The sequence below is a fragment of the Vicia villosa genome, unplaced genomic scaffold, assembly GCF_029867415.1.
Source record: "Vicia villosa cultivar HV-30 ecotype Madison, WI unplaced genomic scaffold, Vvil1.0 ctg.000233F_1_1, whole genome shotgun sequence".
NCBI lineage: Eukaryota > Viridiplantae > Streptophyta > Magnoliopsida > Fabales > Fabaceae > Vicia > Vicia villosa.
The window spans coordinates 409043-423988 of record NW_026705088.1 but is presented as its reverse complement, the minus strand read 5'-3'; the positions used below and the strand labels follow the sequence as shown (position 1 = coordinate 423988).

Sequence of the window (14946 nt, the reverse complement as noted above, 5' to 3'; positions counted from 1 at the left end):
AAGCACTTCCATTTCTCATGCTCCTGTTGATTTTTGGCATGGTGATCTTTGAGGTCCCTTCTCCATTGTATCCCTGCTAGGCCACAAATATCTTGTCACTTTGGTAGATGATTTTAGCAAGCTCACCTGGATTATTTTCCTAAAAACCAAAGATGAAACAAGAATCAATCTCATCAACTTTATCTCTTACATAAAAAACCAATTTCACACCTTTTTAAAGTATTTCAAAACTGACAATGGTTATGAATTTTCAATTAATTATTTATTTCAATCAAAATGTATCCTTCACCAAAGGTCTTGTGTTGAAACTCCACAGAAAAATGGCGTGGTAGAGAGAAAACACAAACACATCCTCAACATGGCTAGATCCCCGTCTTTCCGTGCTAATATCCCCTTACTAATTGGAATTTTAGCACACAACGTGCCATTCACATCATTAATAGGCTACCTACTCCCCTTCTCAAATAAAAAAATCCATATGAAATTCTTTATCAAGAACCACCTTCTATTATATATCTTAAAGTCTCTGGTTGCCTATGTTATGCATCTTCTCTTCAAGCTCATAGAAGCAAATTTGATGCTAGAGATAGAAAGGCTATCTTTCTTGGTTTCAAAGATGGAACCAAAGGTTACATCCTATATGACCTTAACTCTCACAACATATTTGTTTCCAAACATGTCATCTTTTATGAGACATATTTCCCCTTAAAACACCTACAAATGCCACTTCCTCTCCTACTTTTGACCATAATCTATCTCAATCCTCTCCACCTTTAGACCATAACTATGAACCTTAGGTCACTCAATTTGAAAACACCTAATACTCCTCCATAACCATGCAAGCAAGTTGATCATTCGTTCATCATAATGAGAATGTGTTTCATACTTTGCAAGTTACCCTGTTAACATGTATCCAAATTACAAATACATCCACAAGTGTCTCATTTAATATTAATTTTAGTAATCAAATGTATTTTTTGAAAAACTGATTCTCTTATTTTATTTTCATTTTTTTAAAAATAAATATTATTTTTAGGTTGTTAATTTAGTCCATAAAATTGCTAACAAAAAAACACTTATTTTCAATTTTGATACATTTAAAAATTATGATGATAACCGAACAAGAAAAATTGTTTTCTCCATAAAATATAACATGTGTTACAAATTCTTTCATTCCTAAAATTGTTTTCTAGAACTCACCAACCAAGAAGATCAATCCTAATTGTTGACATCCGCAGAATTCGAACTCGAGACATAAGAAAAAAAACTCTGGGATCTCAAACTTTCACTTTTAGACTAATTCATATGTGTAAATTATGTACGGAGTAAAAAAAATTAAATGAAAAGCCTAATTTAACTCACTCTCTATATGATTTCTATTAATGCAATTGTTCACATTGTGACCATACTTTCCACATTGGAAACAAATGGAGTGAAGACCATCATTCTCAAGCAAACATTTATACCATCTAATCATGATGAGATGAAACTAGAAGTTTGTCCAAATTAATCTATACCCAGATCCTAATAAATTTACCTCTAGAATGGATAGAATTCATTATATCAATCTTTAACATAATACCTAACAAAGTATCAATTCTACCGAGAAAGTAAGTATTGTATAACTCCATAGTTAAATTAGGTATGCAAATTCAAACATCCCGTACTAGAACATCTCATCCTTTTGAAGGAACATGGGTGACCATCATTGCACAATAATGTAGTGATCAACCACTTTCGTAAAACCTTTATATAGAGCATGAGTGTAATCCTCTTCATCTTTAATGTGCACGAGAAAAATAATCTTCCATCTTATCCATAATGTGAATAATTCATTTTTTGTCCATTTATACTTCAAATAATTTTCCAATAGCTTGAAGTTAATATTCTTGTCTATTATTTTCTTAGATAATGTCTTTTTCCATACAGTAGCTCATATGTCCCATTCATCTTCAACGTGGAAGATATCACATCTTGCATATACACCATAACACATTGCTTTGGATCTTTTACATCTGTTTTGGAAGATCCCATTATTGCACATTTATTCCAATAATATCGAGTAGTTTTTCTTTATAGAAAGTATGTGACAATTGTATTTTTAAATTGTATATGACCCAAATGAAAAAGATCACTTTCCCATTCGAAAAATTTGTTACATCTATCATCACCGTGTAGTAAAAGCCTAACAATAATAAACTCTAACATAAGCTACCATCTCACTTCTTTTACTAAGAGACGTGTTATATAACATGAGGTTTTAATGAGTTAAAAAGAAAAAAAAATTGTATTTTTTATACAGAAGAAAATAGGAAGAATATAAACATAAAACTAAGGGTGGGGGAGATTAATTTTCATATCATTCAACAAAATAAGAGTTGGATAAAAGAGTAGGTCACTGAATTTATGACTTCTTGTGATAGTTTAAACCGAGGCAGATTTAACTAACGAGTTTGCACCCATATTTTCGTCCTTCAAAGAATTATAAAAAAAGATAGAATTAGGGAAATTGTTTATAGCATTTTTAATGGTCCTCACGCACTTATAAAAAACTAAAAATACTACTTAAATATGACAATACATTTTTAAACGCATTAAAATTTCACATCACAATACTTCGTATGTGAAACATGTAACACCCCGAATTTAATTAATTATTTAATTAAATTAAATCAAGGATTTATTCGTTGGAATTAGTCGAAGTCGGTATTTATCGGTATTATTCTAAAGGCATAAATTGGATTAATATGTTATTTTGAGCAGTTAAGTTGTGGTCGGATTTATTAGTCGGATTAGTCAGAGAAGTACAATTGCGAGTTGGTATTAATTAAGTTAAGGAGCAATTGTAGTTGAGGAATATTATTGGGAATAATATTCGTTATGTTATGTGATTATTCAATTATGTGTGTTATTTGACTTTATTATGTAATTAGAGCAATATTATGAATTGGGCCTATATAGAATATGAGATTGGATTGTGGGTTAAGCCCAATAAAGAAAAGAAGGATAGTAAGAGTTAGGGTTTTAGAGATTAAACCTCATAACTCATTTTGTGGAAAAGAAGAGAAAGAAGAAAAGAAGAGAAAGAAGAGAAAGAAGAGAGGAAGAGAAGAAAGTTATGGCATGAAGAGAGGGATGACTCCATTGAAGAGGAGGCTTTTGCTAAGGTAAGGGTGGGGTTCTTACTCTCTAAGGGTTGGCATGATGATGGGTATGGTAGAGATTAGGTTTCATAATTGAAATCCATGATTGTGTTGCAATGTTGATGAATGTGGAATTGATAATGTTGTGTATGCTTTCTATTCCTCAATTTCATGAATTTAGAAAAGTTAGGGTTTATGAACAAGTGCATGAATTGATGATTTGAAATGTGTTTAATGGATGTTTAATGATGTTATGATGCTAGAAGATCCATAATATGTGTTGTATTTATGTTTATAACATGTATTCTATTGTTATTCATGATGGTTGGTGTTTTCAGCTTGATTTGGGTTGAGTTTAGGGGTTTTGGGATGCAATTCACATGCTGTTTTCTGAGATTTGGGATTTTCTGAAATTGCCAGTTCGCGCCGCGAACTATTGTTCGAGCCGCGAACTGCTTGGTAGAAACTTAGGAATATTTGATTCACTCAGTTCGCGCCGCGAACTTTGTTGGCGCCGCGAACCCTGTTTTGCAGAATTTTTTCTAAACTCTGAAATGATGTAACTTTTGATTCGTAACTTCGTTTTAGGCGCCGTTCGAAGCGTTGGAAAGCTAACGCAATGAACTATACCATGATGCAATAAAATGATCCATATGATATAGTTTCCTATTATGTTTATAAGGATTAAGTGATGAACTATGTTGTGTTAACAAATGAATTATGCTCTTTGCGATGAATTGACATAATTGTGTTGTAGTATAACTTGATGTATGTTTTCTTATGATGATACAATGTTATTGAGATGATGATAAGTACCTTCCTTATGATGAATGAGATAATGATGTATGTGATGATATGCATGATTAATAAAGATGTTGTATGCTATATGCGATTCATTGTGCGTATTTGATATGTATGAGTCGACGATTATGCCATGCGATGACTTAACAATATATATGAAATTGAATATAACGTATTATGATGATTACTTGAATTAAGGAATACGATGAATGTGTTGATGTTGTTGGCAATATGATGAATCGTTGATGTTTGTTATAATATGATGAATTTGTGGTTGTTGTTAACATGATGAATTTGTCGTCATTGTCGCTAGTATGTGGAAATTGTTGTCGTTGTCGTAGACCCTATGGTCAATGTTGATAAGTTGTATTGTGATGTATTTTGAGGTGAATTATTGTTGTATGATGATGCAACATAGTGACGTGATTGAGAAGTGATGCATTCTTATGAATGATGATGATTTTGTCGTTGTTGAAGTTCGACATTATATTGATAATGTTCGATGGTGATTTAGATGATGTTGTGACGTATTAATTATGTGTGTTGTGTTTGTGTGGATGTTACATTTATTTAGTCACATCCATTTCATAAAGAGACGGTGGCCTTAATGGCAAAAGCGACGGTGGCCTTGATGGCAAATAGCGACGGTGTGCCCAATGACAAATTTTGAGACGGTGGGAGTTTTACTCCAAATGGTACCACATGCATTTGCATAAGTCGATTCACGTGTGAATTGCATTTGAGTCTTATTTTATTATGTTTGTGGTGATGTGTTGACTTGATGATGAGATGTTTATCGTGACGTGTTGGGATCTTACTTGTGAATTGCATATATTGTCATGGTTGATTGTTGACATTGTTGCCATTCCATAAGTTGATTATGTTATTTGAATTGTAGAGTCGATGATCTGTTGTTGTGACATGATGATAGCATAATTGTGAATTTGAATATGTTGTCTTAATTGATTAATGATATTGTTGCCGTTTTGAAAGTTGTATTATATTGATAAGTTGTTTTGCGGTGAAACTTGTTGTAAGATGTTATGTGATGCGAAGTGGTGAAATTATGTATGATCTATATCTCCTATATTATTTATCATGCATTCCTTTATATTGTAAGATATCTCAACCCTTTGCTGATATTTCCCCTACCATGGGAAATGGGCAGGTACTCAAGATTAGCCGTGGTTGTTCGAGTTCGTTTATGTGAAGTCTTTATGTTGCTTTATGGCAAGTCGAGTTGGTGTCCATTGCTCTGATACGTAACACTCGGGGGGATTAGTCGTTATTATATGATTACTGTATTCCATGATGACATTTGTGTTAAGTTGAATTGAAAGGTGTTTATAAGTTTAAGTTGTAAATGGTGAATGAAGTTTTGTTCCGAATGCTATGTATCTTTATTAAATGCAAAATAAATATGTTTGTTTGGCTAAGTCGAATTGTGACATCCCATCGTTTGATGAATAATTTTAAATGCACTCTGATTTTCGCTTATAATTGCGGGGTAGATTTGGGGTGTTACAGTTTGAAATGAAGAGAATGAGGGAGGGGAAAGGTCTGATGCGAGTTGTAACGTCAAACCGTTCCGTAGATGCATCTACGGAATAAACCAACGTTAAACAAAAAAAGGTGCTTCCGGAAGTATATCTACGGAAGCACGAGGGCAATTTGGTCAATTTTGTGGTGCGTAAGAAGGCCATGGGGTGGGATAAAAAATTGTCAATTTTTAAATCTTTAAATTATTAAGAGAAAAAGAGATATACAAAATATTTTTACACTATCAACCAATCACAACCATGCATATCCAATTAAAATACAATTTCAATTTAAAATATAGATATGACACGACAAATATAAAAATTTTGTTTGGTTATACATATAAAGTTAATTTATACTGTTATTGCAGTACCTTGAAACTCAATTATTAATCATCAAAATTATTTTAGAATAATCTACTTTTAATATAATAAAGTACAATACATATGAAATCCTTTCAATAACCCTCTAATCTTTCAATTTGAGGGTGTTAATCGTGGACACAACGGTAATTGCATATACTTCAATAATTTAATTAAAAATATTTATTCCTTAATCATTGCATTACTTTTCAATTGTCCAATTTCTTTTCCATAATTAATATTATTGTCATGCTTTTGTAGATAGTTGTGCAAATCTGCATGGAATACAACAATACTTAATTAATTTGTAGATTTTTTATATTAATAATTGGACCGTTGGTTTCCCCCAAATATTGTTTCACGCGTAAAACAAATTATTTTGGCATTTCATCACTTCCAACACTTCCTTCTCATTATATAGAAGGACAATCAACAAAACAAAAAAACAAAAAGTAAAAAAATCCTTCGCTCTCTCATTCGGTTCTCCCAAAAAATTTCTCTTCCCCACTGCTGCAAACAATATTCCTTCATCTTCCTCTCAACTCACCGAACCACCTCCACCCACCGTGAATCACCGTAACACCACCCCAAACTCCATCGTAAACCATCCTAAAACCCAGATGAAGATAATCTTCATCTTCAACCTCCCCCCAACCGCGAACCCCCGTAAATCACCCTCCAACAACCCAGAAAGTGCTTCATCCAACTTTGAACTGAACCCAGAAAACCACATGAACCCTAACCCTACGATGAACCCTAACCCAGAAAGTAAGAACCCTAACCCCAAATAAGAACCCTACCCCTTTGAAAACCCAGACAACAAACAACAACATGCAACCAAACAACCCTAAGCTAAGTTCGATTTAGAAGTTACCTTATATTCTTGAATTATTGGATCGTGTTGGCTCCTCATCCTCCTTCTGATTTCTTTCTGTGTGTGTGATTTGCAGGTATGAAGATGAAGATCGAAAGTTGTGCGTATTCACGGCGGCGCCTCAAATTTTCCAGAAAATTCTCTCTAATTCCTCCGTCCTCTTCTTTAGTTTAGGTCCTTAGTTTATATAGTCTAGGGTTAGAAATTGTTTAGGTTAGATTAGATTCATGATTTGATTTCCAATCTGTTTGTAATTGATTCGAATCTTTCAATAATTTTTTTTTTAATTTTGTTAAATTCTGATTTCGTTTCAGTTATTTGATTTGATTGTATTTTATGATTGTGAGTTGATTCAACTTTGGGCTTGGATCTTGATCAGATTAGGGTTTGTGTGGGGCGGCGCCGCTGATGGAGGTGGGGGTTAGGGTTTCGAAGGTTGAAGGAGAGTGAACAGGATCCGGGTCGGTTTGACCCGGTCCACTACTCCTGGAGCGTTTGGCCCAAAAATGGATCCGTGGCCCACTACCTTGATCCGGAATGCATACACAATCTGGCCCACTCTGCTTCATTAGTCTTAATCCCACTTAATATTAATTAACCCAATAACTAATAATAAACACCTGATAATGATACTGATGATGAAAAAAAACACAGTTATTTAGTAATAATACTAATATTAATTAGAATACTGATACAAATTAAATTAATACCAAAATTAACTAAAATGCTAACATTAATTAAATTAATATTAATACTAACTAAGAGGCTAATAATAATTAAATTAATATTAATATTAACTAGAAAATAAAATAAGAAAATCACCGTCCTTGAAATAAAATAAGAGGCTAATAATACCAATGTTAACCACCGTCCTTGAAAAAGTCATTTAATTTTATAAAATAAAATAAGAAAATCAATATTAAAATATTTTTGAATTTATGTTTAAAATATAATGGATTAATATTTTTTATCTAATATAATCATTACTACGATATTCTAAATATTTAATTTCAAGTTTTAATATATTGATTTAATTTTATTTCGTTAACTTTAATTGTTTTTAATCAATATTGATTTTTTTTATGCTTTTGATACTATTATTATTTACTATTTTAATTTAAAAAATTAAATTTGCTTCATCGTTATTACTGCCTTAAACATTTTTTTATATGATCATGGCAAATAATTATGTCGACAAGTTAAAAAAAATCAAAAACTAAAACCATCATTACATTTATGTCATGATTAATAGTCTGATTTAAGATAGTATATTTATTTTCAAAGTAATCATTAAGAGGTAGTAGTAGTACCATGATTACCTATTATAAGTTTTACTAAAAAAAACCTATTATACCTTTTACTAAAAAGCCTATTTTAATAATTTTATTTATTGCAGACCATTCATTAACGTATTGATAAAATCAAATTCATTATGACCTGTCTCCACAATTCCAATATTTAAAAGTAATCATTATGATTAATTAATCCTAAAAAGGTGGAATTCAAATAACTCTCTATACAATATCAACAAATGACATTAATTTTATATAATATTTAATAACTAATGTCAACTGTTTATACAAATTTTTTTATAAACAAGAAATAATTTACTGTTGATACAATTTTTTTTATAAACGGTAATAAATTATAAGTATTTTTATAAACGGGAAAAAGCCAACTGTTTGTATAATTTTTTTTATAAAACGGGAAAGAGTTGGTATTGAATATCTTATTCTTTAAAAACTTACTCTTTATTATAAAATAACTATCTTATTTGTAAAAAAATTAAGAGAAATAATTATTTAATATAATATTAAATAATTTTTTTAATTATAATATTCATTTCAATTACGTAAATTTTATTTTTTTCCCAAATTCAATTACAAATAAAAATATACTATGTCAACTAATATATTATAGGTAAAATATATAAACAAGCCTATAATATAAAATTTCTTAAATTTTAAGATAGTATATTTATTTTCAAAGTAATCATTAAGAGGTAGTACCATGATTACCTATTATAAGTTTTACTAAAAAAACCTATTATACCTTTTACTAAAAAGCCTATTTTAATAATAAAACCTTTTACTAAAAAGCCTATTTTAATAATTTTATTTATTGCAGACAATTCATTAACGTATTGATAAAATCAAATTCATTATGACCTGCCTCCACAACTTCTTGGGAAACCTACACACCTCTTATAATAACATTGTGTATGAACTGAACGCACGGGTAAATGATTTCTTAATTATTTTCTTTATTTTTCTACTCAAATATACATTTTTCGACGGGACAAATCTACTTAATGTGTATATATTTTATTTACATTTTTAACCATCATTATATTATATTTATTTACAACTGTGATAGATAAATGCTTAATTATTTCCTTTATTTTTTATATGTACATATTAACCTATAACTGATATTTTTGGAAAAATAAATCTATTAAATATATTGAAATTTTTATTTAAAATAGGTAAAAGGATTTCAAATGCTTATAATAATATAGGGGTATGAGTGACAATAAACAAAATTTGGACAAAAAAGTTTGGTACCTGTTACCAAATCAAATAAATATAATCACATATATTATATTTATTTATTATTTATAATATTGTGCAATACGTGCGAACGCACGGGTAGATGACTACTCACGATAGATTATAGCTATATTGTATAATGTGTGCGAACGCACGGGTAGATGACTACTTAATTATTTTATTTATTTTTTCTACTAAACTATATATTTCTAACTAGATTAAATTAATATTTATTTGACAATTATAATTTCAATTATTTTTTATTTTTAATTTGTGTATCTTTTATATATATATATATATATATATATATATATATATATATATATATATATATATATATATATATATATATTTATTAACCATCGTTATATATTTATTTATTGTTTATATCGACTTTTCGTGACCCGTGCGGGCGCACGGGTCCTTTACTAGTTTGTAACCAAAAGTCTTTAACATCGTTGGTTGAGTGACGCCATTGTAAACGCAAGCAAACCCCATTTGACAACGCTGACGGCACCTCTTTCGTCATTCAACTCACTTCATCTTCTTATCGGCACCCCCATCACCATCTACTACGCATACACACTTTCTCTCTCATCCTATCGAAAACGATTAACGAAACTTCCACGATGCCATCTCTCACCTCTCTCTCCAACATATGTCATTATTCATGACTTCATTCTTTCTCGTTTCCCCATTTCCGAAACTTCCTCTCTTTTCCATTCTTTGACTTTTCTCTCTTGACCCGTGATTCCCTCTCTCTCTGGGTTTCCCAGATTCTCTCAAAGTTTCAACCTTTTCGTGATTTACATGGATCTGCTTTGGAAAATTCAGACTTTTGTTTAATGGGTCGGTGCTGAAAATTGAAATTTCAAAAGTGAGTTTTTTTTCTTCTTTTCATTGTGATTTTGTTTTCTTCAATTCTGGGTTTGGTTTGATTATGCTGTTTTGGTGGCTCTGGAAATTCAAACAAAAAACTTCTTCATACATATATATTTTTTCTTATAGAATTTGCAGACATACCCAATAATTAAGCTTAGCTTATTTAGAGAACAGATTAAGGACTCTTTAAGCTTTGGTTTAGATAGTTGATTATTTTCAACTTTTCTTATAAGCTGTGTACTATTGGAATATTGGAATTTTGTGAGGTGTTACATATGTCATGTGTTTTGTGACATGAATACTTGTAGAGGATTTTGGGATTCTATATAAGAGGGAAAGTTTGAATTTTGTGATGTATAACAAGACTATGTTATAGGCTTGAATAGATTCTTGGATTGATTAATGGCTAATTCAGCGGAACCCTCGTCGTCGTTGAGTTTTACATCATCTTCGCACTTATCGAATGGATCAATTAGTCACAACTCGAATGGGAATGATCATGCTCGTAACCTGGAGGCTATCAGTTTGAGTAAGCTTAGTTCTAATTTGGAACAGCTTTTGATTGATTCTGATTATGATTATGGTGATGCGGATATTGTTGTTGAGGGAGTTTCGGTTAGAGTTCATCGGTGTATTTTAGGTTCTAGGAGTAAGTTTTTTCATGAGCTGTTTAAGAGAGGTAAAGAAAAAGGATTGGCAAAGAGTGAAGGGAAATTGAAGTATTGCTTGAGTGATCTGTTGCCTTATGGTAAAGTTGGACATGAAGCTTTTCTTATATTGCTTAGCTATGTATATACCGGTAAACTTATACCGTCTCCAATGGAGGTTTCTACATGTGTTGATAATGTGTGTGCTCATGATGCGTGTGGACCTGCAATTAACTTTGCTGTGGAGTTGATGTATGCCTCTTCTATTTTTCAAATGCCGGAGTTGGTTTCACTTTTTCAGGTACACATTCTACTCTATGATTATAGTTGTTATGAGTCGAGTAAGTCACAAAGAAAACAAACGATTCCATGCCTTTAGTTAGTAAGACATATGGAACATGTATCATCCGGGATCCTGGTTGACAGCTGCATCTTTAGTTGGTAAGAAGTGTCAACGATGTATTCGAAAAGGATTGGTGAAAATAATTTTGGAAAAACAATTTAAATTGTTATTGTACTTATTGACACATATCTGTATCTAAATATCTTACATGTATCTATATTGGATATGATACTCTTCTATTTTTGTGCGTGGCATCGTTTACTGTGCATGTTTGGGAAATATCTGACGCGTATCTGTATCTAAATATTTGACATGTATCTATATTGGATATGATACTCTTCTTCTTTTGTACTTGGCATCGTTTATTGTGAATGTTTGGGAAATATCTGACGCGTATCTGTATCTAAATATCTTACATCTATCTACTTCAGATGCGATACTCTTCTATTTTTGTACTTGGCATCTTTTATTGTGCATGTTTGGGAAATATCTGATCTGACACGTATCTGTATCTAAATATCTGACATGTATGTATATCGGATGCGATACTCTTCCATTTTTATACTTAGCATCTTTTACTGTGCATGTTTGGGAAATTGTAAATTAATTTCGCATCTAAGTTACTAGCTGTATTGTGTTTCGCATCTATGTTACTAGCTGTATTGTGTCTCATCAAGATTAAGGATTGAGGAACTGAGTAATACTTCAAATTTTGCAGCGACGTCTTCTTAACTTTGTAGGGAAGGCTCTTGTCGAAGATGTCATTTCAATCCTTATGGTTGCTTTCCATTGTCAATTGAATCAACTCGTCGCTCAATGTGTTGACAGGGTGGCACGATCAGACCTTGACCAGATCTCAATAGAGAAAGCGCTTCCTCATGAGCTCTCCGAAAAAGTTAAATTGTTCCGCCGTGATCTACAGAAGGACGGTGAAGACGATGCTCCCGTAGTGGACGCTTTGTCTCTAAAACGAATCACTAGAATACACAAGGCATTGGACTCGGACGACGTCGAGCTTGTTAAACTTCTTTTGAACGAGTCAGACATTTCTTTAGATGAAGCCGGTGCTCTCCATTATGCAGCAGCCTACTGTGACCCTAAGGTTGTCTCTGAAGTACTTGGATTAGGTCTAGCTAATGTCAATCTTCGGAATTCTCGAGGGTACACAGTGCTTCACGTTGCTGCCATGCGTAAGGAGCCTTCCATTATAGTATCACTTCTTACTAAAGGGGCCTGCGCGTCGGATTTGACTTTCGATGGTCAGAGTGCTGTTAGTATCTGTAGGAGGTTGACAAGACCGAAGGATTACCACACAAAAACAGAACAAGGAAAAGAAACAAACAAAGACCGGATATGCATCGATGTTCTTGAAAGAGAAATGCGAAGAAATCCTTTGGCTGGAGATCCCTCTGTGTCTTCCCAAACAGTGGCTGATGATCTCCACATGAAGCTTTTATACCTCGAGAACAGAGGTATGATGTAATTAATGATTTTCCTTTAACTTCTTGATTTTATTATGCTCAAAAGCCGTCAAATAATAAGTTATGCTTCCTATTGCAGTGGCATTTGCGAGACTGTTCTTCCCTTTGGAAGCCAAACTAGCTATGGACATTGCTCGTGCGGAGACAACATCCGAGTTTGCTGGTCTTTCGGCGGCGAAAGGTTCAAGTGGAAACTTAAGGGAGGTCGACCTCAATGAGACTCCCATAATGCAAAACAAAAGACTTATTTCTAGGATGGAAGCCCTAATGAAAACAGGTAATTGAACTTAAAAAATATTTTTCTTATATAATACTACTATACTATAAGAGAAGATATTATAAAAGATCCGGAGATTAACGATTCGGATTGAAGCATGATCCTGAATAGAACATTATGACGGAAGTTGATCCATGTAGCCGATCTCATTTAGTGGAATAGGGCTTTGTTGTTATTATTGTTGTTGTAATACTCTACTGTCTCATTATGACTGACTTATTTGACAATTTCACACAGATTAAGAAAAAAATATAGAAATAAATGCAAGATAATAGTATTATTACTAAATTATGTTTGTATGTGGTTGCAGTGGAAATGGGGCGGCGCTACTTTCCTCATTGCTCTGAAGTGCTCGATAAATTCATGGAGGATGACCTACCTGACCTGTTTTACCTTGAGAAAGGAACTCAAGAAGAGCAGAGAATCAAGAGAACGCGATTCGTGGAGCTTAAAGACGATGTGAACAATGCTTTTAGCAAGGACAAGGCTGAGTTTAGTCGCTCTGGGATTTCATCTTCATCATCCTCATCATCTCTTAGAGATTCTGTATATTACAAGGCTAGGAAAATATGAAAAAGAAAACATAGTAAGTTTTTGTTAAAGGAAGTTTTTAAAGGTATACCAACCAACTCATGTAAAATTTCTTGTTTTCTTTTGTAACAAATATATGCAAGTATATCTCAAAATTATGTCATGTTCCTTCATTTTGGCTGTCAAATATATGGTATAAAGTTATATAATTTTCTTTTTGAGAAATATAAAACTATGAAAACTTGAAAACAAATAAGCTACAGATGTTAATCATTTCATGGTGTCAGGCAATTTTATTACATTTGTTGTGTTATATCGCCTCTAAATGACTATCTTTAGGTAGGGGTACTCAAAACCAAACCAACCCAATAGAAAACCCCAAACCAAACTGAACTGAAACCGCAAAAAACCGCATTTGGTTCGAATTAGTTTGGGTCATTTTTTAACAAAACCGCATGGTTCGGTTCGGTTTGCGGTTTGTATTTTGTAAACCGAACCAAACCGAATCAAATCGCATTATGTTACAACCTAAAATTTACTTAACTCACATTCAACCCAAACTTAAACCTATTATACATTAGTCTTATGTTTACGAACAATTTTCTCATTCTTACACATATAATTTCAGTCCTGATCTTCTCAAATCTCTAATAACATTATCGCACCTTCTTTGCCACATACATCTTCTCTCTTCTTCTATAGTCTCTGTACTCTCTTATATTCTTTCTTTTTCAACTTCTCATTTTTATGTAAATGTTCTGTATTTCAGTTTCATTTTTATCGCACATCTTTTTATCTAATCTCTCAACACTTTTTTTTTTTCTTTTTCACCTTCACTAATCTTTCGTCTCTTCAATTTTTTATTTCATTATAATAATTTTTATATTATTTTATGCTATTATTTTATGTTTAATATTCCACTTTTGTCTAATTTAATTTTTACATATTAAATGGAAAATTGTTGTCAAAATATGACGAGTTTTGTTGTTATTTGATAGTGTATGAATGTCTAAATACAAAATTATATTGTCATCTATATGTGTATGTATGGCTCAATAAAATATTTGTAAAAAACCGAACCAACCGAGCCGAATCAAACCGCATTAGTTTGGTTTGGTTTGGTTCGGATTTTTTTAAAAGCCAACCGAACCAAACCAAACCACACTATTTTTCTCTTGCGGTTCGGATGATTTTTTTCGTCAAAACCGCTCAAACCACACCGCGAGCACCCCTATCTTTAGGGATTATTTTGTTCAATAGAGGGAGGTTACATTAGAGAAGAAGAGGGAAGGGACAAGGAAACAGATAATTTTAAAATGGAATTTCATTAAATACAACAATATATCCTAAATTTAATTATAGAGGGAAGAGAGGTCAAATTAATCCCAAATGTAAAAAAAAATATTCGCTGCCACTATATCAATGCATTTTCATTGATCTACCTTACAAATAACACCTGTATCAATATATTTTCTCATTATTTTATAATTATTAGTCTAACATTCTGATCTCTTATA

General features: G+C 32.1%; 1 protein-coding gene across 1 annotated transcript; it reads left to right on the top strand.

The window, feature by feature from the left end:
* The first annotated feature begins 9793 nt into the window (after positions 1–9793).
* On the top strand, positions 9794–13616 carry LOC131625714 (BTB/POZ domain and ankyrin repeat-containing protein NPR1-like). Its single transcript, XM_058896555.1, has 4 exons — positions 9794–11098; positions 11859–12612; positions 12701–12898; positions 13209–13616. Exons 1-4 carry the CDS (start codon positions 10553–10555, stop codon positions 13469–13471), a joined length of 1761 nt encoding a protein of 586 aa, XP_058752538.1. The 5' UTR covers positions 9794–10552; the 3' UTR covers positions 13472–13616.
* The last annotated feature ends 1330 nt before the right edge of the window (positions 13617–14946 follow it).